The sequence below is a fragment of the Crinia signifera genome, chromosome 1 (assembly GCF_055691185.1).
Source record: "Crinia signifera chromosome 1, ASM5569118v1, whole genome shotgun sequence".
NCBI lineage: Eukaryota > Metazoa > Chordata > Amphibia > Anura > Myobatrachidae > Crinia > Crinia signifera.
In genome coordinates, this window is record NC_139217.1 from 206,906,263 (window position 1) to 206,930,251 (window position 23,989).

Sequence of the window (23,989 nt, forward strand, 5' to 3'; positions counted from 1 at the left end):
ATAAACACAAGACATTATCATAAGAGGCTAAAAAAAGGAAAAAAAACTAACAAAAATGTCTTAAACTACACCTTACGCTTATTGATGTTTAAATGACACATAGACAGACAATCAGGCAACACTTAACATGTACGTAAAACACACTTAGTTTCATAAGGGCTGTATCCTAATTGGTTCAAACTGACTGCCAGGGTCAGTCTTTGATGAAAGCCAGGTCCTGCCTATTACAGCTTCTATCAAAGAAAGTCCTAACAGTCTTGTGAACACTGTTACACCTCATGACTTATATTGTGTTTACCACACATACAGACAAACAAACAAATACGCTTTAGATCTTTTCAACTGAGCGTTAACCAGAAGTAATACTCAGTGTATATTGATCATCAGTCACGCCTCGTGAAGATGGCGTCCAGTCATCCAACATAAAACATACAGTTACTGACACACAGTAGACACACATAGTTACAATGACAATACAAACACAGTACAAAAAAATATTACAGCTATACTTAATGTTGTGTGATATCGAAGTACTTCTGGTTCTATAATAATGAAGTCTACAAGGAAGAACTGAAATGTACATTTACACTCTGCTTACTACATAGGTAACTAACAGATCTGAGCGAGCAAAGCAGTCTTATAATTAAAAACAGATTATACTCACTCAGATATGTAACGTAGCTTCAGCAGAGAACAATACACAGTTCTATTCCTTCAAATTTTCAATCCCGAACGAGATCCCCAAATGATGGCTTGTCTTTTGAGCCCCAGGAAAGTTTCAGTACTTGGAAATCACACGACACAGTTACGCTGACCGTCAGACAGATGATGGTGAAGCAGATGTGTTTTTAATATCAGCTGTTGCCTTTTTATACATAAAGTCACCATTTCTTTACTCCCATAAAAGGAGTGCTTATTACAAAAACATATTCATATACAACACACCCCTTAGGTGGGGTTACAATTAAAACTTAGGTTCGACGTGGAAAAACGTAAGAATACGTAAGATAAATGGTATCTCTTATATCCATTAAAGGAGTGAAGCTCTATAGACTGGGAGTTATTTCTATATTATGCTGACTCTTGCAGATTATTTCCCATAAGTCTAAGCAGAACATATGATTTTTGTATAAACATATGAGGCACCATACATTTCTGTACTACCTTAGTTTACATTGAAGGGGCCCATTTTCAGTAATGTTTAGTTTTTCCAATGGAAACTAGACTTAAAGTGATATACATTTAAATTTAACTGTTTCATCAGTCTGAGAGAGAGATACAATACGTTTCAGCAATACTTAATACTGGCTAGCAAGTCTAATATGATATAAGAAATATAATGTTAAGTACTATAACTCTATCACATATGACAAGGACAATTGGACAAATTACCCATTTTAAACTAGTCCCCCAGGCACCAAGAAAATGGCGCCGGAGCCCGGAGAAAAAACCCGTCAAAACCCCCCCCAGGCGGTTGAAGCACACACACACAGCACTCACATTACAGTCCTGGCTGGGCTCCCGGCTACTAAAATAAGCCTCTGTCTTCTGCTCCAACCTACTCTGTCCCTCCAGAGGCAGTGAGTGAATGAATGATAGGCTGCGCAGCGTGCGCACTAGCTGGGTGACGGTCGGTCGGTCAGTGAGTGAGTGACAGCCTGCGCATAAGCCTGGATCCCTCCTCCGTCCCATGGGTGACCAATCCTCATAGCAGGAGGGGGAGGCACTAAACTACCTGTCAGTCACAGACTCACACAGTGCTGCACTCCACCGCCTGGTCTCCAAGGCTCCCTCTATGCTCCGCCTCCACCCATCAGCCAGCCAATCCCCGCCCTGTGTGCCGATCGGCACTCACTCACAGTCACAGTCGCCTGTCACTCAATAATATAGACTTTAGTGTCAAGCGGCTGTGACTGTGAGCACCGAGCGGCGCACATAGAGACTCACTGACAGTCAGGCTCATCAGCGGCAGCATTGAAAAAAATGGGACGAGCCGTGCAGCGCCCCGGGCAGTTGCACGGCTCGTCCCCCTGTAAAAACGGCCCTATTAGTTAGCACTTTTGTTACCCAAACTCCTGGCCATCTAGTCTTCTCTGGCGTTTACATATATTTTTATTAAATAGAACTATCTTAACATACAAATAAATAAATAAATAAATATGACAGACACTAGCTAGTTTCCCTGAAAATAACGTTTAAATGTTGGTAAGTACAATACATCATACAAAACATTAACTGTTGGAAGTTCATTTATAGACACTGTCTTAATTTTCTGAAACATTATAATTGAGAGCGGAAGCTGTAGTGAACACGATTAGTATATCTGCAGCAACAATACCAGTCATCATTACATACACAGCTGTGCTGATCCATGGAACATGGAGAAGATCCACTGAGTCTGAATCAGTGGGCAAATCACGGTGACGGCTGTGCTTTCAAGTTTTTGTGAGGTATGCATACATGTACACATACCCTCCAACTGTACCGAATTTGCCGGTACAGTACCGTTTTTTAACGGTCTGTACCGGCAAATTAACCCTGTACCGAATGTACCGATTTTATTGAATTGACAGCTGGGCAGAGGGCTGTCTGTGCGCTGCCCGGCTGGATCTAGTTTTTGCCATATAATCAAACAAGTGGCAGCAGCCTGGTCCGACACTGTTATTATCAATTCTCCCTAGGGCCTAGTCTGGACGGCCGCGAGCCAATAGGAGCTCGCGGTCCGGCAGCCGCTCATGATTGGCTGACGGACCGCAAGCTCCTATTGGCTCACTGCCGTCCAGCCGCGGACTAATTGAAAATAGCAATGAACCAGGCTGCTGCCGCTGTTCAGTCGTACCGGCAGCCATCTTACTACACCCACCTGTGCCCTGGGTATCGGAAACAATAACACGCGTGACGTGGGGGACCGGCCAGAGCCATGAGCACCAGACACGTGACATGCCGGTAAGGGAACGGGGCAGTATTATGTGGGGCACGGTAATGTCACGCAAGTGCGTGCGGGGTTCCTGCAGTTTGCGTATGGGGAAAGTGAGGGCGCTCCTCGGGCTCCTTTGTGTGAATGCCTGCCCAAGAGCTGTTGGTGACCTGTGTGAAAGCAGGAGGCCGGGGGCACAGTGCTGTGGGTGTCCTATGCGAGAGCAGGGAATATTGGGGATCACTGGTGCAGTATCCACTGTAGTGGGGGTGTAGGGAGCTGCCCTATGTGAGAGTTCATTTGGGGAAAAGTATTGGCAGTGGGTAGGTGGGACCTGGATATTTTATTTTAAATGGCCAGCCAGTACACATACAGAGGGATGGCCACGCCCCCTTTACCAATGGTCACACCCACTTTACGCATGGCCACACCTCCTTTCTGGGTGTGTACCGATTTCCACCCTTCAGATGTTGGAGGGTATGTGTACATACTGCATGCACACATATAACATACATACAGAAACAGCATAGATACACACAAATAGCATAAGTACATACAGCATGTACACAAAGAAAAACATAGCATAGATATACACACACACACACACAGCATGCATGTACACATAGTTTTACACAGATAGCAAAGATACACAGACACACATAGCATAGATATTCACAGCATTTGCACACATACAGGCAACATATACATACAGACACATACCATGTACCCACATACAGTACATGCATCATACTGTATACATAAACACAAAGCATGTAAAAACACACACACACAGCATATACTGTACAAACAAACAAACACTCAGCATTCACCCCGTCCCCCTATTAGATCTAAAAAAAATCTGCACATTGTACTTGCCCAGCTGATGAGCACAGTCTCTGCTTCCCCCCGGCCAGCAGCTCTCCTCACAGCACAGTTTTTCTTCCCCCGTCAGCTCTCCTCCACACACAGCAGTCACGTGGGTGGAGTTCAGCCTTCGAGGAAGTACACGCTGCATGTGCAGCTACAGTATCTCCCCCTACTGTCAGCCAGCCCGGCCCCAGCGACAATCATTGATGGTGCAGTGGTAATATAAATGTAAACCTCCCAAAACATTGGTAGTGCAGTGGTATTCTAAAAAAAACGCCCCACAAATCATTGGTGATGCAGTGATTATATAAATGAAAGCCTCCTAAATCATTGGTGGTGCAGTGGTATTATTAAAAAAAACGCCACACAAATCATTGGTGGGGCAGTGGAAATATAAAGAAAACCCTCCCAAATCATTGGTGATGCAGTGGTATTTGTTTAATATACTTACCAGCCTCAGAAGACTTCGCAGGCTGTCCCAGGCTCTGTGCTGCTTGCAGGCTGCTTCTCTTTCCAGGGCTGTAGAAAAGAAGGGCGGGGATGGGAGTGGCTGGCCCGGGAGATCTCATCTGCATCACATTGCAAACAGATAGGAAACCTCAATACAGGCATCCAATCTACACTATGGCCCTTATTCTGGTTGGTGCGGCCAGAGCCGCACACGGGGCTCCGGCCGCACAAACCAATCCCCGCCCACCCTACGGATCGCCACGGCTGGCGATCCGCATAAAAATGCTGGAGGCTACGCCTCCACCATGGTGGGAGCTGCCCCCTGCATTCGATGGTCGTCGACCATCGAAGGCAGGTCCGCACGCCGCGGCAGCTCCCGCAAGCTGAGACCACACGGACAATCGTCCGTGTGGTAGCTTGTATGGGGGCTGAAAGCTGACATCCGGCGACGTCAGCTTTCCGCCCCCATGAGTTGCGTCATGGCCTCATTACCATGCATACGCCCCGCGTTTGCATGGGAACGCCCATGAAACGCGGGGCGTACACATAGGGAAATGAGGGCATGATGCCTCTCACGCCCCTATACGCCCCCTTTGCGGCGGACGAAATACGTCTGCGGCGAAGGGGGCTGCACATGCGCAGATTCACCTCTGCGCATGTGCAGAGTAAAAACATCGGCGGTACGGCCGCACGCGGGCCGTACCGATCCGATTAGAATAAGGGCCTATATCTGAACAATCTGCACTATATAGACTGGGCTGCCCTGTCTATCTGATTTTCGATTTCTGCTGACACGGGGGCGCGCATCGGGATAGGATCTGGATCGCAAGGGTTAAAATCTGCATGCGATCCAGATAAGATTCTGACTATATAGTCAGAATCGTAAAGAGATTGTACCCGTGTGTACACAGCATCAGTTTTATTTTCTAGCCCCTCGGTATTATGGGGGCTGTAGTCATTCTGTTCCTCAAATGGGTAAGTGTAATAGCCTATAGTTATGATATTATATGTTGTTAACATGAACCCACTGCTTACACTGTGATAGATATATTAACCCCATAGGGGACGTTGCATGTTTAATGGACACCTGTATATATATATATCCATAGATGCCTTCACAGAAGGCAAGATAAACTTTTATGAAACATACTGTAAATATGTTTATAGTCATGGCCCACTGCAGTTTCCCCCCAGGAAAGATTGGACGGAGCTGCCCGGATGCAGAGACTAATCAAATGCCCTGCACTGAGGGGAGAAGAAAAACTATCGCCAGACACTGTTTTAATAAAGTTTTTATGCACGCGCTGAGAGCGGGAAGGCAGAGGATCGCGTGCCCTATAGTTATAAATAAGGGAGAGAAGCCTGAGGAGATTGCTGAGGGCAGGGGACGCAGCATTGTAAGAAACGGAGAGGGGGCTGAAGCGCTTACCCAGAGCAGCGCAGGACGACTCCCGTGGCAGTCGGGAGCGGGCGGTGACTGACAGACATACCCTCCATGTGAGCCGGAGAGTCCAGCTGAGGCGCAGTGACGATTCCGGAGGGCACGCGTCATAGGGAGTGACGGAGGTGTGATCAGCAGAAGGCGGCGCCATTGAGGGGGATGGCCCGGGTGACGCAGTAGCCGACCGAGGTACAGGGGTGGGATTGTGGCTATTCAGCAAATCCCCGGCTCGAGATAGGGAGATCCCCAACCAGCTGACATACCCCATAGGAGGAAAGGGGAAGTGGTGAGTGGGGTGTCATCCCCTAAAAGGCGGACTACACTATACCAAATTATACCTCCCACCAATTACCATTATAAGCAAAGCCAAGTACAGCTGACAGTCTATGTCATACACACAGCCAAGGTGGATCCCTGTCAAAGCCAATAGACTGGATATTCTCAGAAGAGTGGCTGCCCGTCATTTATTCATGTTAATGTATGCTTACAGACTGCAGTCAGATAATTAAGCAGCATTATTCTGAAATACTTTCAAGTCGGACCTTATATTATCCATTATTAAGCTACAGGTTTTCTAGTTCACTAGTTGTTATTAAAGTCTAACTGGAAATAATATAGGAGGCGGTAAAGCAGCAATAAGAGCTATAGAAAGTTGTCAGAGACTGCTGTATGGTAATTCACTCAGGAGGGTTTAACGACCAAAGCACAACCCCCACCCCCTAGTGGATACACATTAAAGCTAAGAGTCACAATAGGCGGTGACAGTTCAACTTCAATACAGCTCTGCACCGCCCAGCACCATTTAGGGAGCAATATACTTCAGTACAGACAGCTCCCCTGCACGTCTCCCTAGCAGCCCCGAGAAGAGAGAGAGAGGGAGACAGAACTGAACTAGGAAAGATATATCAGATCCCCAGCATCCACATTAGTTACTGTGGCAGCCTGTCCACCCCACTATAACATATAGTGAAGCTGACACCCTCAGTGCAGCTCTAGGCAGGCATACCAGCACATCTCCCAGCTCACTGTACAGCAAAGAGTAACCGTTACCCTGCCAGAGTCCGTGAGAGGATGGATGTGTGACATCAACAGATAGTCTGAGGCGTTTTAGTGAGTGGACACACAGTACAGCAGCAGGCTCAGGCATAGAAAATCTGCAGAATAATCCGGGCTAAACCCGACGAATTTCAGTCAGGGGACGCCCCAAAGGAAAAGATCTTAACCAGAGAGTCTCATATCTACACTACAGTGCAGGGAATAGGCGAAACCCGGCTTTGTGAGCCAGGGGAAGGCCAACAGAGGAAAGATATTTCTTGACTGCAATCAAGTGCTCTAGTTATCCTGTAGCAATCCTGGTTGCCTAGGAACCCAGCAGCATACGGGAGATTTGTAAAGCAGGCAGTTAGTCCAGGGAAGTCACTTAATAATCTGCAGCAGCGGTAGTGTGACAGGAAAGGATACATCTCACTAACAAGCAAGCTTCATTGTAATGGAAAAGGACCTACAGAGATACAGTGTTGCTTCAACCTAGCAGGATGCACCACGCCTACTGATTTATGTGATAACGTTGTTTCAACGTCTGTGGAAATTAATCATACTGTACCTACCTTCTCCTGTTCTGTTGATCCGTGTTATAGACTGAACTTTTTCCTGGACTGTGGCCACTAGGTAGAGCTCTGTAAGGGGAGAAAAAGCGCTTACTGTGTAGAATATAGATAAAGAATAAGTTAATATTATTAAGTGTTTATTGCCACTAACGGTGTCATATTGAGATGTTTTGTTTACAGTAAATACGGTACGGTTGTATATCTGTTTAGTCGAGGCAGTCCAGATCAGAGGAGAGGCCAGGTGAAACATTGCATGTTCCGGTATAAGAAAAGCAATGCATGTACTGTTTTGAAATATTGTTTATATATATTGTATGCAATACTAGGATGAAATAAACCGTTTAAAATTCTCTACGTGAGCTTTTCTGAGAAGACGAGAAGAGTCATACTTACCTTAGTGAGAAGTCCAACCTACGGCTATTGGAAAAGAAATTCCTACTTACCAGGGGATTACAATTGGCGTCACGAACAGGATAGAAAAATGGCGGAGTCAGAACCCCAAACCCCCAAATCAGCAAAAAGAAGAGTCCTCCCATCCCCGAACGACATTGGGATAAGAAGAAGAGGAGAAATGGCAGAGAACTCGACAATTACCATGCCTTATTACTTCGGGGCCCCATGGTTGCCCATATACTCGGGAAATAAACGTACGGCGGGGACAACAACATTCCGAGACTTCAAAGACAGGATGAAGTCCATGTTTGATTTGGGTCATGTAAGCGTTGAGAGACTTTGCCCTGGCGTTGCAAGAAGCCTCGCATGCTATTCAGGCGATCGAGCCAGGAGACAAGGATCAAGAAAACGAAACTTTGATTAACCTTTTCGTGGAGGGAGCTCGGGAAAAAACAATACGAGCACAACTCAGAATGTGGAGGAAACAGAACCCGGGTGGCACCTTTTCAAAATTCAAAGAGGCAATCTTCCACATATTAGGGATGAACCAGTGTGACGACGAGGAAAGCCCGGCGACCACAGATACTGAAGATGAGGAGGATGAGGTGGATGAAGAACCGGCACCTAAGACTTCCACCCGCGCAGGGAAAGGGGCTGTCACCAAGCAAGTACAGACCGGACGAGAGGTATCCGGGCCTCTGGCAGAGAAGCTGGATATGATTACCAAAAGCTTGGCAGAAATGGGAAAAGAATTGAAGGACCTCCGACAAGAGCAATTACTGCTCAAAAATAAGGGAAACCACGCCGGAGCTTCGGGCCGAGGCCGAACACCCTGGACGACCCCGGTCGGAAGAGGGAGACGGGCCACAGACCGCTTCGATGCCCAAGGGAGCCCGATTTGCAGACGATGCCACAAGAGTGGGCACATCGAACGCTTCTGCAGGGAAGAGGATTTAAATGGAGACGCCCCGAGGTCGTGGACCCACCCTCGGGAGGATTCCCCCCAGTAGGTCCGACCCCGCCAACCTGGCATTCCCGATACGTAGGAGCCTGCCCACACGTAACCATCGCTATCAATGGTGTGGAGATTTCGGCACTATTGGACACGGGATCCCAGGTCACCACCATCTGTCTCACCGAGTTTGACAAGTACTGGTCAAGGGAGGAAATTATGACGCCACCAAACAACTGGCTGCAACTGTTGGCCAGCAACGGACAAGCCATTGAATATTGCGGGTACTGGGAAGCCGAACTGACGATCGGGAAAGCACGGCTGATCCGTCAAGGGTGTCTGATCACCAAGGAATATAACGAACACCTCCCACCCATGATATTAGGGATGAACGTGCTTAAAAATTGCCCAGGAGAACTAGTAGAATCCTTACAACAGGAACTAGGTCGGGCAGATAGAGAAGAACGAAAAGCTCTGCTCCAGACGGTCAGATGGTTAAAGGGAGTGGGGAGCTTCGCTAACGACCGTGGAGAAGTTGGGAAAGCTCGAATTAGCGATCGGACCGCCCTCCTCATCCAGCCGAACTCAGAAGTGATGCTACAATGCAAGGCCCGCTTCGGAGTAGGCGGAACAGACTATGATGCTATGGTAGAACCCCACGACCCGAGTGGACAATATCCATTCGCAGTAGCGAGGGCCGTCACCAGAGTCCACCAGGGTCAAGTGTTTGTGCGAGTACTCAATCCGCATAGCTTTCCAATCAAATTGAATAAAAATTGCCCGGTCGCCAGATTGACCGAAGTCAACTTCGAGGATGTCTTTGACGGGGAGGCCTTCACTACCACACAACGAGTAACGGATCCACCCCCGCCAACAGGGGTGGAAGAGAAACGATGGTGGGATCCCATTCAGATTGGGGACCCGAGTACTTCAACCAAACAGAAAGACGGAGTGATACAGGTGGTGAAAGAATTCTCTCAAGCCTTTAGCCAGCACCCCTCAGATTTCGGAACGGCAAAAAATGTGGTTCACTACATACCCACAGGAGACCACCCACCTATTAAAGAAAGACATCGTCCGTTAGCCCCTGCGCTGTACCAGCCAGTACGGGAAATGCTGGCCGACATGAGGGAGTCCGGAGTGATTACCGAAAGTCATAGTCCATGGGCGGCCCCCATTGTCTTGGTCAGGAAGAAGAACGGGAGTCTGCGGTTCTGTGTGGATTATCGCAAGTTAAATAATGTAACACACAAGGATGCGTATCCATTACCCAGGATTGAAGAATCGCTAACCGCCCTTAAAACCGCCCAATATTTTTCCACATTAGACCTTACGAGCGGTTACTGGCAGATTCCGGTAGCGCCAGAACATCAAGAAAAAACCGCATTCACCACGCCCATGGGACTGTTCGAATTTACCCGGATGCCCTTCGGACTATGTAACGCCCCGGCGACATTTCAGAGACTGATGGAGCACTGCTTGGGCCACAGAAACTTTGAGATGATCCTTCTGTACTTAGACGATATTATCATCTTCTCTGGCACCTATGAAAAGCATTTGGAACATCTTGGGGAAGTGTTCGCACAGTTGATCAAGAGCGGCTTGAAATTAAATCCCGCCAAATGTCACTTGTTAAAACCTGAAGTGCAGTACTTAGGACATATCGTCAGCGCCAAAGGGGTTTACCCCGACCCAGAAAAGATTAGAGCAGTCACAGAATGGCCCACGCCAAAAACCGTGAGAGACGTCAGGAGCTTCCTAGGCTTTGTAGGCTACTACAGAAGGTTCATCCGTCACTTCGCCAAAATTGCCGCTCCCTTACATGTATTGCTCCGAGGCTGGTCCGGATCAGAGAGAAGAGGGAACGCGCCGGTTGAGCGGTCCGAGTCACCCCAGCGGGCGTTTGAAGAATTAAAAACCGCTCTGGTTAGTGCCCCTCTCCTTGCGTATCCCGACTATGAACAGCCGTTCCGTGTGTACACAGATGCTAGCAACGCCGGATTAGGTGCTGTGCTGGCACAAGTGCAGGATGGACAGGAAAAAGTGATAGCCTACGCTAGCAGGGGCCTAAAAAAAACTGAGAGGAATCCCGAAAACTATAGCGCCTTCAAGCTTGAACTGCTAGCGTTAATATGGGCTGTCACCGAGAAATTCCGGAGCTACTTGACGGCCGCCTCCTTTACCATCGTGACAGATAACAACCCACTAGCCCATCTAGATACCGCACACTTGGGGGCTTTGGAGCAGCGCTGGATGGCTCGGTTGGCGAACTTTAGGTACACCATTACCTACCGCAGCGGGAAACTGAACACCAATGCGGATGCATTATCCCGTTTGCCGAATGCGATGATCCCGGAAGCTGAAGACGAAGAAGAACGAATTGAAATACCAGCATTCGCCCCTGTGCCGTCGACCAGTCGTAGGAAGGCGGGACATTCCAATCCTGTTACAGTAGCCGGTACAGAGATGGTGGAAGCAGGCCCTGTCTTCGAATGGCAGAAGGTACAAAAGGAAGACCCAGTCATACAGGAATTGATCGACATTCTTAAAGCGGGACGAAGATTGTCCAAAGAGCAACGTTCGCAATCGCCACCGGAATTACTCAGACTCCTACGGCAACGAAATAGATTGCAGCTGAGCAAAGATTTACTGGTCCGAGTCCGATGCGACCCCGGTACGCATGAAAAGATCACGCAAATTGTGATACCCCGACAGCAGAGCGACTCCATCTTGCAAGCCTACCACGACCAGTCGGGGCATTTCGGAACCTACAAAACAGAGGCAACTTTACGAAGCCGGTTCTTTTGGGTTGGCATGAAGGAGGACATTGATAAATGGTGCCAAGACTGTACAGCATGTGCGTTGAAAAGGCGCCCGGATCCAGGACAAAGAGATCCGCTATGTCCAATTGAGACACGACGGCCATTAGAATTGGTGGCCCTGAACCACGTTAAATTGGAAGCCAGCACTAGCGGAGTAGAGTATGCGTTGACTATAACGGATCACTTTACCAAATTCTTGGTAGTGGTCCCAGTTCGAGACACTACTGCAAAGACAACAGCCCAAGTGTTCCTTAAACATTTCTTGCAACCGTACGGAACTCCAGACCGGATCCTTACTGACCGTGGACCTGCCTTCGAAGCGGCTTTATTCCATGACCTGTGTACTTTATACGGTTGTCAGAAAATACGCACTACCGCCTACCATCCGCAGTCGAATGGCTTATGTGAGCGGGCCAACCAGACTATCATTGGGATGCTCCGAGCATTGTCAAAGGAACAACGGAGTCGGTGGCCAAGCCTAGTGGCGGGCCTGGCATATATGTATAACAACACGAGCCAGTGCTCCACCGGATATACTCCCTTCTACCTTATGTTCGGCCGGCATGGCCAATTGCCAAAAGATTTGGAGTTGTATCCGGAGTTCGCGGAAACTGAAAGGCCTCCAAGTGACTGGGTCGGTCGACACCAACGACTAATGGAATCGGTCGGAGAAATCGTAAAACAACGGATGGACATCGCCCAACAACGACAAAGAAGGAACTATGACGCTGGTAGACATGAGATCCCGCTCCACATTGGCGAACGAGTGTGGCGGAGGAAAAATCGTAGGGACAGTAAAATAGACTTTCGATGGGAAACTCAACCCTACACAGTTGTCCGCGTACCGACGGGCGAGTTTCACAGTTACCAGATTCAAAGGGGTCAAGCGGGCCCCATCATCACTGTCGCACGAGAACAGTTGAAACCGTGCTCAGATACAGCCACGCCCAAGTTGGCCGAAAAACTCCTCGAGTCAGAAAGGGACGAGTCTCCTGCGAATGCCGTTATGCCCGACCCCATGGAGATCCTCATGCTTGTCTGTGGTCCAAGTATCAAAGTAAAGAGACAAAATAACCGCCTTTCGTCAAGACAAGAGCTTACCCCGAGTTCAGAACTGGAACAAGTAGCCCCGCCAGAACGAGACGAAATGGAGGCTTCCACCTGTCCCATGGAAAGACCATTACGAAGCACTCGAGGAGTATTGCCCCTACGTTATCGTGTTTAGATAGACACAATTATGTACTTTCCGAAAAAAAAATAAGTGGACTTCCCGTGGACAGCCGGTGACCGGTGCGGGGCATTGCGCTGGTCCACCAAAAGGTGTGACCCCCTGAGGCTGGGTGGTCCCGGAGCGGTCGAGGTCCTGAAGAAAAGAACGTATGGAAAGCACTTTATTGGGAAGTGAGAAGACTATATTTTATGTCCATTGGAGTTATCAGTCAGCATAACTTGTTGCATGAGGACATGCAATATTCCAGCCGGGAAGAAATGTAATAGCCTATAGTTATGATATTATATGTTGTTAACATGAACCCACTGCTTACACTGTGATAGATATATTAACCCCATAGGGGACGTTGCATGTTTAATGGACACCTGTATATATATATATCCATAGATGCCTTCACAGAAGGCAAGATAAACTTTTATGAAACATACTGTAAATATGTTTATAGTCATGGCCCACTGCAGTTTCCCCCCAGGAAAGATTGGACGGAGCTGCCCGGATGCAGAGACTAATCAAATGCCCTGCACTGAGGGGAGAAGAAAAACTATCGCCAGACACTGTTTTAATAAAGTTTTTATGCACGCGCTGAGAGCGGGAAGGCAGAGGATCGCGTGCCCTATAGTTATAAATAAGGGAGAGAAGCCTGAGGAGATTGCTGAGGGCAGGGGACGCAGCATTGTAAGAAACGGAGAGGGGGCTGAAGCGCTTACCCAGAGCAGCGCAGGACGACTCCCGTGGCAGTCGGGAGCGGGCGGTGACTGACAGACATACCCTCCATGTGAGCCGGAGAGTCCAGCTGAGGCGCAGTGACGATTCCGGAGGGCACGCGTCATAGGGAGTGACGGAGGTGTGATCGGCAGAAGGCGGCGCCATTGAGGGGGATGGCCCGGGTGACGCAGTAGCCGACCGAGGTACAGGGGTGGGATTGTGGCTATTCAGCAAATCCCCGGCTCGAGATAGGGAGATCCCCAACCAGCTGACATACCCCATAGGAGGAAAGGGGAAGTGGTGAGTGGGGTGTCATCCCCTAAAAGGCGGACTACACTATACCAAATTATACCTCCCACCAATTACCATTATAAGCAAAGCCAAGTACAGCTGACAGTCTATGTCATACACACAGCCAAGGTGGATCCCTGTCAAAGCCAATAGACTGGATATTCTCAGAAGAGTGGCTGCCCGTCATTTATTCATGTTAATGTATGCTTACAGACTGCAGTCAGATAATTAAGCAGCATTATTCTGAAATACTTTCAAGTCGGACCTTATATTATCCATTATTAAGCTACAGGTTTTCTAGTTCACTAGTTGTTATTAAAGTCTAACTGGAAATAATATAGGAGGCGGTAAAGCAGCAATAAGAGCTATAGAAAGTTGTCAGAGACTGCTGTATGGTAATTCACTCAGGAGGGTTTAACGACCAAAGCACAACCCCCACCCCCTAGTGGATACACATTAAAGCTAAGAGTCACAATAGGCGGTGACAGTTCAACTTCAATACAGCTCTGCACCGCCCAGCACCATTTAGGGAGCAATATACTTCAGTACAGACAGCTCCCCTGCACGTCTCCCTAGCAGCCCCGAGAAGAGAGAGAGAGGGAGACAGAACTGAACTAGGAAAGATATATCAGATCCCCAGCATCCACATTAGTTACTGTGGCAGCCTGTCCACCCCACTATAACATATAGTGAAGCTGACACCCTCAGTGCAGCTCTAGGCAGGCATACCAGCACATCTCCCAGCTCACTGTACAGCAAAGAGTAACCGTTACCCTGCCAGAGTCCGTGAGAGGATGGATGTGTGACATCAACAGATAGTCTGAGGCGTTTTAGTGAGTGGACACACAGTACAGCAGCAGGCTCAGGCATAGAAAATCTGCAGAATAATCCGGGCTAAACCCGACGAATTTCAGTCAGGGGACGCCCCAAAGGAAAAGATCTTAACCAGAGAGTCTCATATCTACACTACAGTGCAGGGAATAGGCGAAACCCGGCTTTGTGAGCCAGGGGAAGGCCAACAGAGGAAAGATATTTCTTGACTGCAATCAAGTGCTCTAGTTATCCTGTAGCAATCCTGGTTGCCTAGGAACCCAGCAGCATACGGGAGATTTGTAAAGCAGGCAGTTAGTCCAGGGAAGTCACTTAATAATCTGCAGCAGCGGTAGTGTGACAGGAAAGGATACATCTCACTAACAAGCAAGCTTCATTGTAATGGAAAAGGACCTACAGAGATACAGTGTTGCTTCAACCTAGCAGGATGCACCACGCCTACTGATTTATGTGATAACGTTGTTTCAACGTCTGTGGAAATTAATCATACTGTACCTACCTTCTCCTGTTCTGTTGATCCGTGTTATAGACTGAACTTTTTCCTGGACTGTGGCCACTAGGTAGAGCTCTGTAAGGGGAGAAAAAGCGCTTACTGTGTAGAATATAGATAAAGAATAAGTTAATATTATTAAGTGTTTATTGCCACTAACGGTGTCATATTGAGATGTTTTGTTTACAGTAAATACGGTACGGTTGTATATCTGTTTAGTCGAGGCAGTCCAGATCAGAGGAGAGGCCAGGTGAAACATTGCATGTTCCGGTATAAGAAAAGCAATGCATGTACTGTTTTGAAATATTGTTTATATATATTGTATGCAATACTAGGATGAAATAAACCGTTTAAAATTCTCTACGTGAGCTTTTCTGAGAAGACGAGAAGAGTCATACTTACCTTAGTGAGAAGTCCAACCTACGGCTATTGGAAAAGAAATTCCTACTTACCAGGGGATTACATAAGCATTGAAAGAGAATCACTACAAAGGCCACAATGCTGTGCTCCTATAATTCCTGTTGGCTGATGAATTCCCAAATCACTGGCGCTCACCAGACGGATTTCCGCCCAGACAGGTAGGGACCAGGGTCGGGGAGTCGGGGACTGTCTGTGCTGCCTGCCGCAGCTGCGGTCAGGTGTGGTTAGCGACTGTGTTAATATTAGAGTGCGCCGCCGGGTGCTGTGCTCGGAGAAATAGCGGAGCCGCTGTCATGAAAATGGTCCCAGCATCCTCTGCACGTCTTTTGGTCGCAGGGATTGCTGGGACTTGTAGTAAAACCTCTGTCGGCAGCCTCCACCGTGCAGTGGTATGTTATCCTCCGCTGTAACTCATAGATACCACATTGCCATAAATGTAATGTGACACATTGTTCAACCCTTGTTTGACTCGATATAGAACTAATAGTGGTCAATGTAAAACTATCAGAAGTATATCTCCCCGGGCTATATCATAAAAATAGGTTTCATTATGGAAGTTATCGCTCTTGGCACAGTATAGCAGTTTAGCTGATGCTGGTTCAGCATAAGGGTGGGGACCACTACCATCAGTGCATTGTGTATTGCATCTGCATTCTATAGATAGTTAGCTTGCGAGCAGGGCCCTCCTACCTCTATGTTGGTTTGTTACTACCCAGTTTGTTTTATCACTGTCTCCTATTGTAAAGCCCAGCATAATATGCTGTGCTATATAAGAAATTAAATAATAGTGTTTTTATTATTACTAGGAGTCAAGTCTAAGGTCTGGGCTCTTTGCCTGCCTTTTGCATGTGGGAATGGTGTGGTAGGGGCAGAACATCTGCAACACAAACATGTCTCCATGATATTGCTAAAATTCTGCAGAGGACCAAGAGATGGCACCGATGGTAGTGGGCCCCAGGTTCAGAACGTGTATCTCAGCTGTGTTATTTTGGAATGCTCTGCTGTACTGTATGTCTGAATGCATTTGGCTGACACCAGCTTTGCATGTGTCATGGCCACAGAAAATGTAACAATGCTTGCTGTTGCTGCAACAGATTGTGGGCGGGATGTATTAAACCAGAAATGCTTTCAGGGATTTTACCGCATTTTCAAATGTACTAAAGCCCAGGCAAAGTGGCTCCAATTCGAAAGTTATTGCTAGCCTATGAGCTGCTTTCCCCATATAATACTATTGGAGAACGAGTCACTGATTCTACATCCAGTCTGTGCATACACACTTTTTTTGTAGATCTCCAATCTGCATTTGCTGAAACAATCTACTGAAAGGAGGGTAATTGTGTATTATCAGGATGCCCAATTTGCCTACATACGCCGGCGTAGAGATCGCATCGCGTGTGATCACATGCAATGCGATTTAGCACACCTCCACTATGCACGTCACCCCGAAGCGAGGCGAGCGCACGCGGAACGTGTCCTCCTGACTTTTCATACCCCCACTATCCATGTCAGCGCGGAGTTGATTTTATAAAGTGTGGTGAGCGCACGCGGAATACATGTAAAGCAATCTGCGTGCACTCACCACACTTTATAAGATCAACTTCACACCGACGTGGATAGTGGAGGTATGAAAAGGTCGGGAGGAGGCGTTCTGCATCCCCTCGTGGGGCACGCTGCGCTCGCCATGCTTTGGGGTGATGTGGTTAGTGGGGGTGTGCTAAATCGCATTCGGGCATGGTGCCTCGCTGTGCTCGGCACACTATTCTATTCTCCCGCCACACCCTAGTGGATGGTAGGGCATGAAATACCGCCTGTCGGCACATGTTGGCTCAGAAAAATTGAAAACAGCATATTGACCTTTTGACTGTCGACCTTGTGTTTGTCAACCTAATGATGCTGTTGATGAACCCCATGTCGACCTTCCTCTTGTCGACCTAGTGACCATATACCGACTTGGAATACCTACAGTAATGATATCCAGTTATAGGGCGAGTGAATAGTTGGAAGTGTTTCTGCCATCGACAATGACGTTTGATTGTATGTGACCATAGCTTGTGAACCATCAGTGTTCTTTGTGTGTACATGTGCAATAGAGCAGTCTTGCCAGGTTAGTGTTTATCCCTCTGGCGTATTACATTACAAAACATTGGGTCAGATTCAGAGGTACATTGGGACAGATGTATTAAGCTTTAACAAGAGATAAACCCCCAGCCAATCACCTGCTAACTGCCATGTTACAGCCTGTGTTTGAAAAAAGTCAGTAAGGAGCTGATTGGCTGGACGTTTATCTCTCCTTATCACGATTGCATTTATCTCTTGTTAAGGCTTAATACATCTGCCCCGTTGTGCCATACAAGCAATGAGTGATTGACACTGTCACTTACTGCTTATTCACTAATAGAGAGCCTTGAGATGCCAACTAGTATGACCTGACCAAAGTGTCTGTCACTTTGTCAGCCACTGCTACCTGGTGTCAGCAGCAGTGGTACCAGTGAGCCAAGCCTGAGAGGAGACAGGACCAGCTTAGACTCCTGATACTGTCTCATTGTCAGTAACAGCTGCCAGCGTGTCAGTGTTAAGCACCAATGTCACCAACAATTTTGACGATTGATAGTTAATGCAATCCCCGCCAATAATGCAATCCCTGCCACAGCTATTTATATCACTCCACCCTTATCTGCCCAATCTGGTGGGAAAAACTATTTGGTAATGTATGGGAGCAAATGACAATCACCCAATCTTAAGGAGTGTAACCAGCTTTACTCTCCTACCCCTTTCACACAACCTAATTTCCCGGGTTGGGACAGCAACTAGCGCTGGTGTGTAAGGTTCCCGGGCCAAAATCCTTGCAAAAATTGCCGGGATTCCAACCCTGCTATGGAGCAGGGTTGTTCCTGGGTTCAACCCGGGGTCCTGGCCAGTGTGAAAGGGATAGGGGGTACTTACCCGAGTTGCCGGTCCTCGGTGTGCTGTCAGGTCGGGGATCCACACAGGCGGCGGGCGCAAATGACAGGAAAGGAGGTGGATGAAGATGACGCAGCTCTCCTGTGCTCTCACTGCCCCCGGAGAGCTGCATCATCTGCACCCACCGTCTGACCTGTCATCTGCGCCTGCCGTCTGTGTGGATCCCCGGCCTGTACCGAGGTCCAGCGACAGGGGTGAGTACTCCCTGCCACGAGCACGCCTCCTCCCTGCCTCATTCCTGTTCCCTTCACACACCAGAAAATGCAGGGACTTTTCTGGTGTGAAAGGGGCCAACCCAGGAATGGCCAGGCATGATCCCTGGGCCATATTCTCGGGTGGGTCCCTGCATTTTCTGGTGTGAAAGGGGTATCACAGAATGTATGGGGCAGTGGACTTGACTGGGTCTGCCTACTGGCTAAGTAGCACTGTGAGTGTGACATGCAGAATTAAAAAAACATTGGTACTTGCATGGGTTTTGGGGACTGCTACTAGTATATTAAGGCTGGCATAAAGGCAGAAGAGTGGCATTGGAAGTGCTCTTATGCTGGGTACACACCAGGACGACTAGGGCCCGATCCCCACAATCTAGATCCAATTCCGATCAATTGGATGTAGATTGTGTGCTGATTGGGCCCTTTTCTGACCTGGTGTGGACCGATACCGATCCGATGCGCGGTCCCGTGGGTCGGTCGGTCGTTATTGAGATCCTACCTGCTGCAGGTAGGATCTCAATGACGACCATACAGCCGGGTGCGGGTCGCCATCGGATCGGACCCGCTCACGGTGCACATCGTGAGCGGGTCGTGCCCCCCCGCGTCACCATGAGCGGGTCGGACGAGACACTGACGACCCGCTCACGATGTGCATCGTGAGCCGGTCGTCCTGGTGTGTACCCTACATAACTGGTTGCCCAGGGGGGAGAAAGCACCTACCCCTGAGTCTGTCCCGTGTGATTCATGAGTTTATCATGTTTTGTTTTTTTTAAACAGACTTGTTCATACTTGACCATCCCAGTGGGCATGGAGGGAGAATACGAGCCATACGATGGGATGGGGTACACTACAACAGTGTCCATGTCGACATAGACACCAAAAAACCTTCATGTTGACAATTTGCTTGTCGACCTCTTGGTCATGTCAACTTAATGGTGTCAACCTTTTTGATGTGTCGACCTGTTGATTGTCTACTAATAGTGGTCGACCTTTTGATTGTCAACCTTACAAACCATACCCCTATGGCATACCTCCCAACTTTGTAGCTGCAGAAATAGGCTGCGCGAGCGTCCAAAAAGGGGGCGCGGCTTGTGTAAATGAGGGGCGCGACTTGTGTAAATGAGGGGCGCGGCTTGTGTAAATGAAGGGTGTGGCTTGTGTAAATGAGGGGCGCGGCTTATGCAAATGAGCCGCGTCCCCATTTTCGTCCGGGAATAGACGCTGTGCAATTCTGTCAAATTGGGGGGGCTCCCAACTGGCACCCCCCCGCAGCGGGACACCTCCGGCCGCGGGTGGGACAGCGGGACAGGACCCGGTAATCGGGACTGTCCCACTGAAATCGTGAGTGTTGGGAGGTATGCTATGGGGATGGTAGATTTCTACTGAGGGGCACTGATGCACATGTGTTGGTTATTCTTCCACATTACTCACAGTTACTGTACTGTTTTTTTCAGATTTTTGGTATATTTAATGTTTACAACTACTGCATTGCAAGTGTTCTTTCTTCAGTGAGCTTTCATAGAATATAAAACTAGTAAGACAATTTGGATATCAAAGAAGATAGAAATAATGTGTACAGTTTCTCCTAAGCTAATGTGTCATTAACTTTTAAACAGATGACCCAGTGATCGGTACGTAAACATCCAGCTTCCCAATTTAACCATGAAAAATTCAAGTAGTAAAACTAAGAATGACAAAGAAGGCAATACAGTAAATTCCAAGCCAAAGAGACACTACAGAAAGACAGAAAATTATTCTCCAAAGGAGTTACCGCACAGGAAGCTCTCTCGCATAGGAAAGGCTGTGAATGAAAACTCTGATACAACAAATACATGCACTAAGGATCAGGCTAAGTTTTCTTGTGAGCATTGTGCGAAACAATTTAACAGAAAGCCAAACTACATTGTGCATCTGAGAACTCACACTGGAGAAAGGCCTTACATATGTAGTGAATGCGGAAAATGCTTTACACAAAGCTCCAGTCTTTTTAGGCACCTGAGAGTTCACGCTTGCTCAGAATGTGGGAAAACCTTTACACAGAACACACATTTTATCACTCACACGAGGATCCACACAAGTGAAAGGCCCTACTGCTGCAGAGAATGTGGCAAACATTTTAGCAGCAGTTCAAACCTGGTAAAGCACAGGAAAGTTCCCACAGGAGAAAAATCATGGCATTGCACTGTGTGCTGGAAGAGTTTTTCCTGCAGCACACAGCTTCGAGCGCATTTTAGAGTCCATACAAAAGAGAAGCCATATATGTGCAGTATGTGTGGAAAAAGCTTTAGCAGCAACTCCAACCTGGTTACTCATCAGAGGGTTCATACAGGAGAAAGGCCATATGTTTGTACAGAGTGCTGCAAACGCTTTACCCAAAGCTCCGCACTTTTACAGCATCATAAAACTTATGTCAAAGAAAGACCCTGTGTGTGCCCCGAGTGTGGAAAATGTTACACAGATGAAACCAGCCTCGGGAGACACCAGAAAATCCACACAAATGAGAAATTATTTACATGTTCGGAGTGCGGAAAAAGTTTCAGTGGCAACCCGCATTGGTTAAGGCCCCCATACACTATACAATTTTGGGACGATTTCATCCGATTTCGGCACTTTGGGCCGATAACCGGATGAAATCGCCCCAAAATCGCAGGTGTGTGATATATGATCCGATCCGATGCGCGGTCCCGTGCGCATCGGACCGGATCAGGGAGGTCGGACGGTCAGCACATAAGATCATCCGACCTCCCTGTATGCTATGCATATGCCTGCCCACCTGTCAGGCATATGCATGCAGACACCGGGGGGCGGGGGAGCACGGCAGGCAGACACACTGACCTGGCCGGCATGCTGTGATAACAAATAGCAGCGCTGCCGCTGCGGGACGGGACGCACAGTGGCGGCTATTAGATTTTTAAAATACCTGTCAAATGACCGGCCGTTCTGTGATTGGCTGAGAGCTAATTCAGACCCGATTGCAGGGAAAGTTTGTTCTCAAAATGGGCAAAGCCATGTGCACTCCAGGGCCCTTATTCTGATCGGTGCGGATATTCCCGCATTCTTACGGTGCGGTCCGCACGCCACGGTGTTTTGCCGCGTGCGGCCATCGTCCGTAGAAACGCCCACGTGTCCTCCGCATTCGGACGGACTCACTCTTTAAGAACAGGGCGTGTTTACGGACGACATACAAACCATGCGTGTGCGGGAGAAACACTCAGATTCGGCACGGTATTACAGAGTATTACAGAGTATGCTCGGGAATACCGCATCCGAACGGGAGCCAAGCGGTGCTACCGCACGTAAGCGGAGTATTTACGCCAAACAACCCACTATGAAGTATCTTCTGCTATACATCACATGACCCACTTATTCAATTACCTATCCTCATAAAAAACTGCTTATTTGGATTTGGAATCAATTAGATTCCAATATATCCTTACAAGCATGCCTAACACATGCATTGCACACATTAACCCTTACAGCAATTGAAGTGCAATGGTTTGTATTACACCCTGTGTAAAAGATTATAAACAATCTACACATATACTATTTAAAGTGCAAATAAAACCAACAACTGTGAACTTGCATAAAGAATTTATTAAACCACACAATTAACATAACTAAAAAAAAATAGAAAATTATAATTTAAAGAAGCTGATCTTTCAGGTCCTGCAGGTCTGCTTGAGCCAGCCACAGATGGTGCTCCAGTCGCAGGAGGGCCCCACGCACCCCCTCATCTGCCGGTGTGGTGTCATCTGTGGGCATGTCAAAGGGGCAACAATTAGTCATGTTATTCTTGCATACATTTCACATACTGCGACATAAATTGCACAAATGCTTGGTGACATGTGTGTATATATATATATATCTATGTAGAGCATGGGTCCTCAAACTGCGGCCCTCCAGATGTTGTGAAACTACAAATCCCAGCATGCCTTGCCACAGTTTTGCTATAAGGAAGTGTTAAAACTGTGGCAAGGCATGCCGGGATTTGTAGTTTCACAACATCTGGAGGGCCGCAGTTTGAGGACCCATGATGTAGAGAGATAGAGACACACATAGATAAATAGATATGACACATACATATATACATACATGCTAACTTATTTACTACATACTGTCTTTTTCGGCCTATACCCTTTACTCTGCAGAAGACATAACAGTCATATTGTTTCTTCTCAGTCACAACCCACCCATGACTAACCAATGACAAGCAGGTCATGGCCTCCGTCAATAAGAACTTGTCACAATCTGCTCAGTCTAAGTTCAGTGATGGTTCGTGGCATGGGAGTAATGCAAATGTCAGGAATGCACAGTACACATCCTCAAAATCATAATTCTGTCTAAAGCAACCTACAATTCTGTGAGGGAAAAATAAAAATCAGAACTACAGGGGGTGTTTAGGTAGAGGAGGCTCCTGGGACACTGGCAACTTCTGACTCCATTCCAAGGTAGGCCGGGACATACTCCATTTATAGCATACATCCTAGAGTTTATAAATAACATTCACCAACAATATAGATTCCACTATTTGATGGGTCATAATCAACGCTTGCAGCAGGTGAATTTAATCCACAAATGATCCACTCATCCCTTTACGCTAGGATCCTGTTTAACTACAACGGTTATGTGGCAGTCAAAATGGAGCTCCACGCCATCCCACAAACCGGTGTAATTCAGAGGTGTCCTGGATGAAAGGGATGCCTTGGACACCCCATCTAACCCGTACCTGTATCTGTAGCTACCCACTTTGGGGTCTATATGAATAGTATGGGAAAAAATTTTTTTATCACCAGTGCTACATAAAAAATACCAGTACAATTACTTCATGAATGATGCATTATGTTAACATACCGATCTGCTGATCTTCCGGGGCCTGGCACGCCTCCTCCCCTTCATCATCCGAGTCCTCCGGGGCAACTGTGGCCTCCTCCGATCCCTCCTCCGCCAGCTCCTCTGCACCAACAACCTCCTCCTCCAACACCTCCTCCTCCTCCAACACCTCCTCCTCCTCCAACACCTCCTCCTCCTCCTCCTCCTCCTCCTCCTCCACCACCACCTCCTCCGCCACCAACACCTCCTCCTCCGCAACCAACTCCGCTTCCACATCCTCCTCCACCACCTCCTCCTCCTCCACCACCATCTCCTCCTCCTCCACTTCCTCCTCCTCCACCATTGCCGCCACCTCCTCCTCCGGGTCTTGGGCCTCCTCCTGTGCCAGGGCAGCCTCCGCCTCTTCACGGGCCTGTTGTGCTTGGGCTCGTGCTGTGTGTTAGAAAAAAACATCATGGTCAATGTGGGGTCATTGGGGCACATGTATTAATCCATAACAAGACATACATGGAAGGGTGATAATGATGGCAAACGATGCAGGAAAGTAGCTCCTTACTGTTAATGGATTC

The 23,989-nt window shown here is 47.8% G+C and overlaps 1 protein-coding gene and 2 long non-coding RNA genes across 5 annotated transcripts in view; 1 reads left to right on the forward strand and 2 right to left on the reverse strand.

Annotated features, from left to right (window-relative positions):
- The window catches only part of LOC146068101 (uncharacterized), a 47,436-nt gene extending 43,074 nt beyond the window's left edge, over nucleotides 1-4,362 (reverse strand). For all 3 annotated transcript variants that reach the window (XR_014472959.1, XR_014472960.1, XR_014472958.1), the window contains exon 1: nucleotides 4,236-4,362. This is a non-coding gene — a long non-coding RNA (uncharacterized LOC146068101). The remainder of the gene's footprint in view (nucleotides 1-4,235) is intronic.
- A 2,918-nt stretch (nucleotides 4,363-7,280) lies between these two features.
- On the reverse strand, nucleotides 7,281-15,447 carry LOC146068122 (uncharacterized). Its single transcript, XR_014472961.1, has 3 exons — nucleotides 15,400-15,447; nucleotides 15,007-15,075; nucleotides 7,281-7,351 (listed from the first exon to the last, which is right to left on the reverse strand). It is a non-coding gene; the product is annotated as an uncharacterized LOC146068122 (long non-coding RNA).
- A 4,771-nt stretch (nucleotides 15,448-20,218) lies between these two features.
- On the forward strand, nucleotides 20,219-21,469 carry LOC146067944 (uncharacterized). Its single transcript, XM_083179211.1, has one exon. The coding sequence runs from the start codon at nucleotides 20,253-20,255 to the stop codon at nucleotides 21,219-21,221; it is 969 nt and encodes a 322-aa protein (XP_083035337.1). The 5' UTR covers nucleotides 20,219-20,252; the 3' UTR covers nucleotides 21,222-21,469.
- The last annotated feature ends 2,520 nt before the right edge of the window (nucleotides 21,470-23,989 follow it).

What these genes read in the sequence shown, in the direction of transcription:
- LOC146067944 (XM_083179211.1), top strand. Translation starts at nt 20,253, where the DNA reads ATGAAAAATTCAAGTAGTAAAACTAAGAATGACAAAGAAGGCAATACA.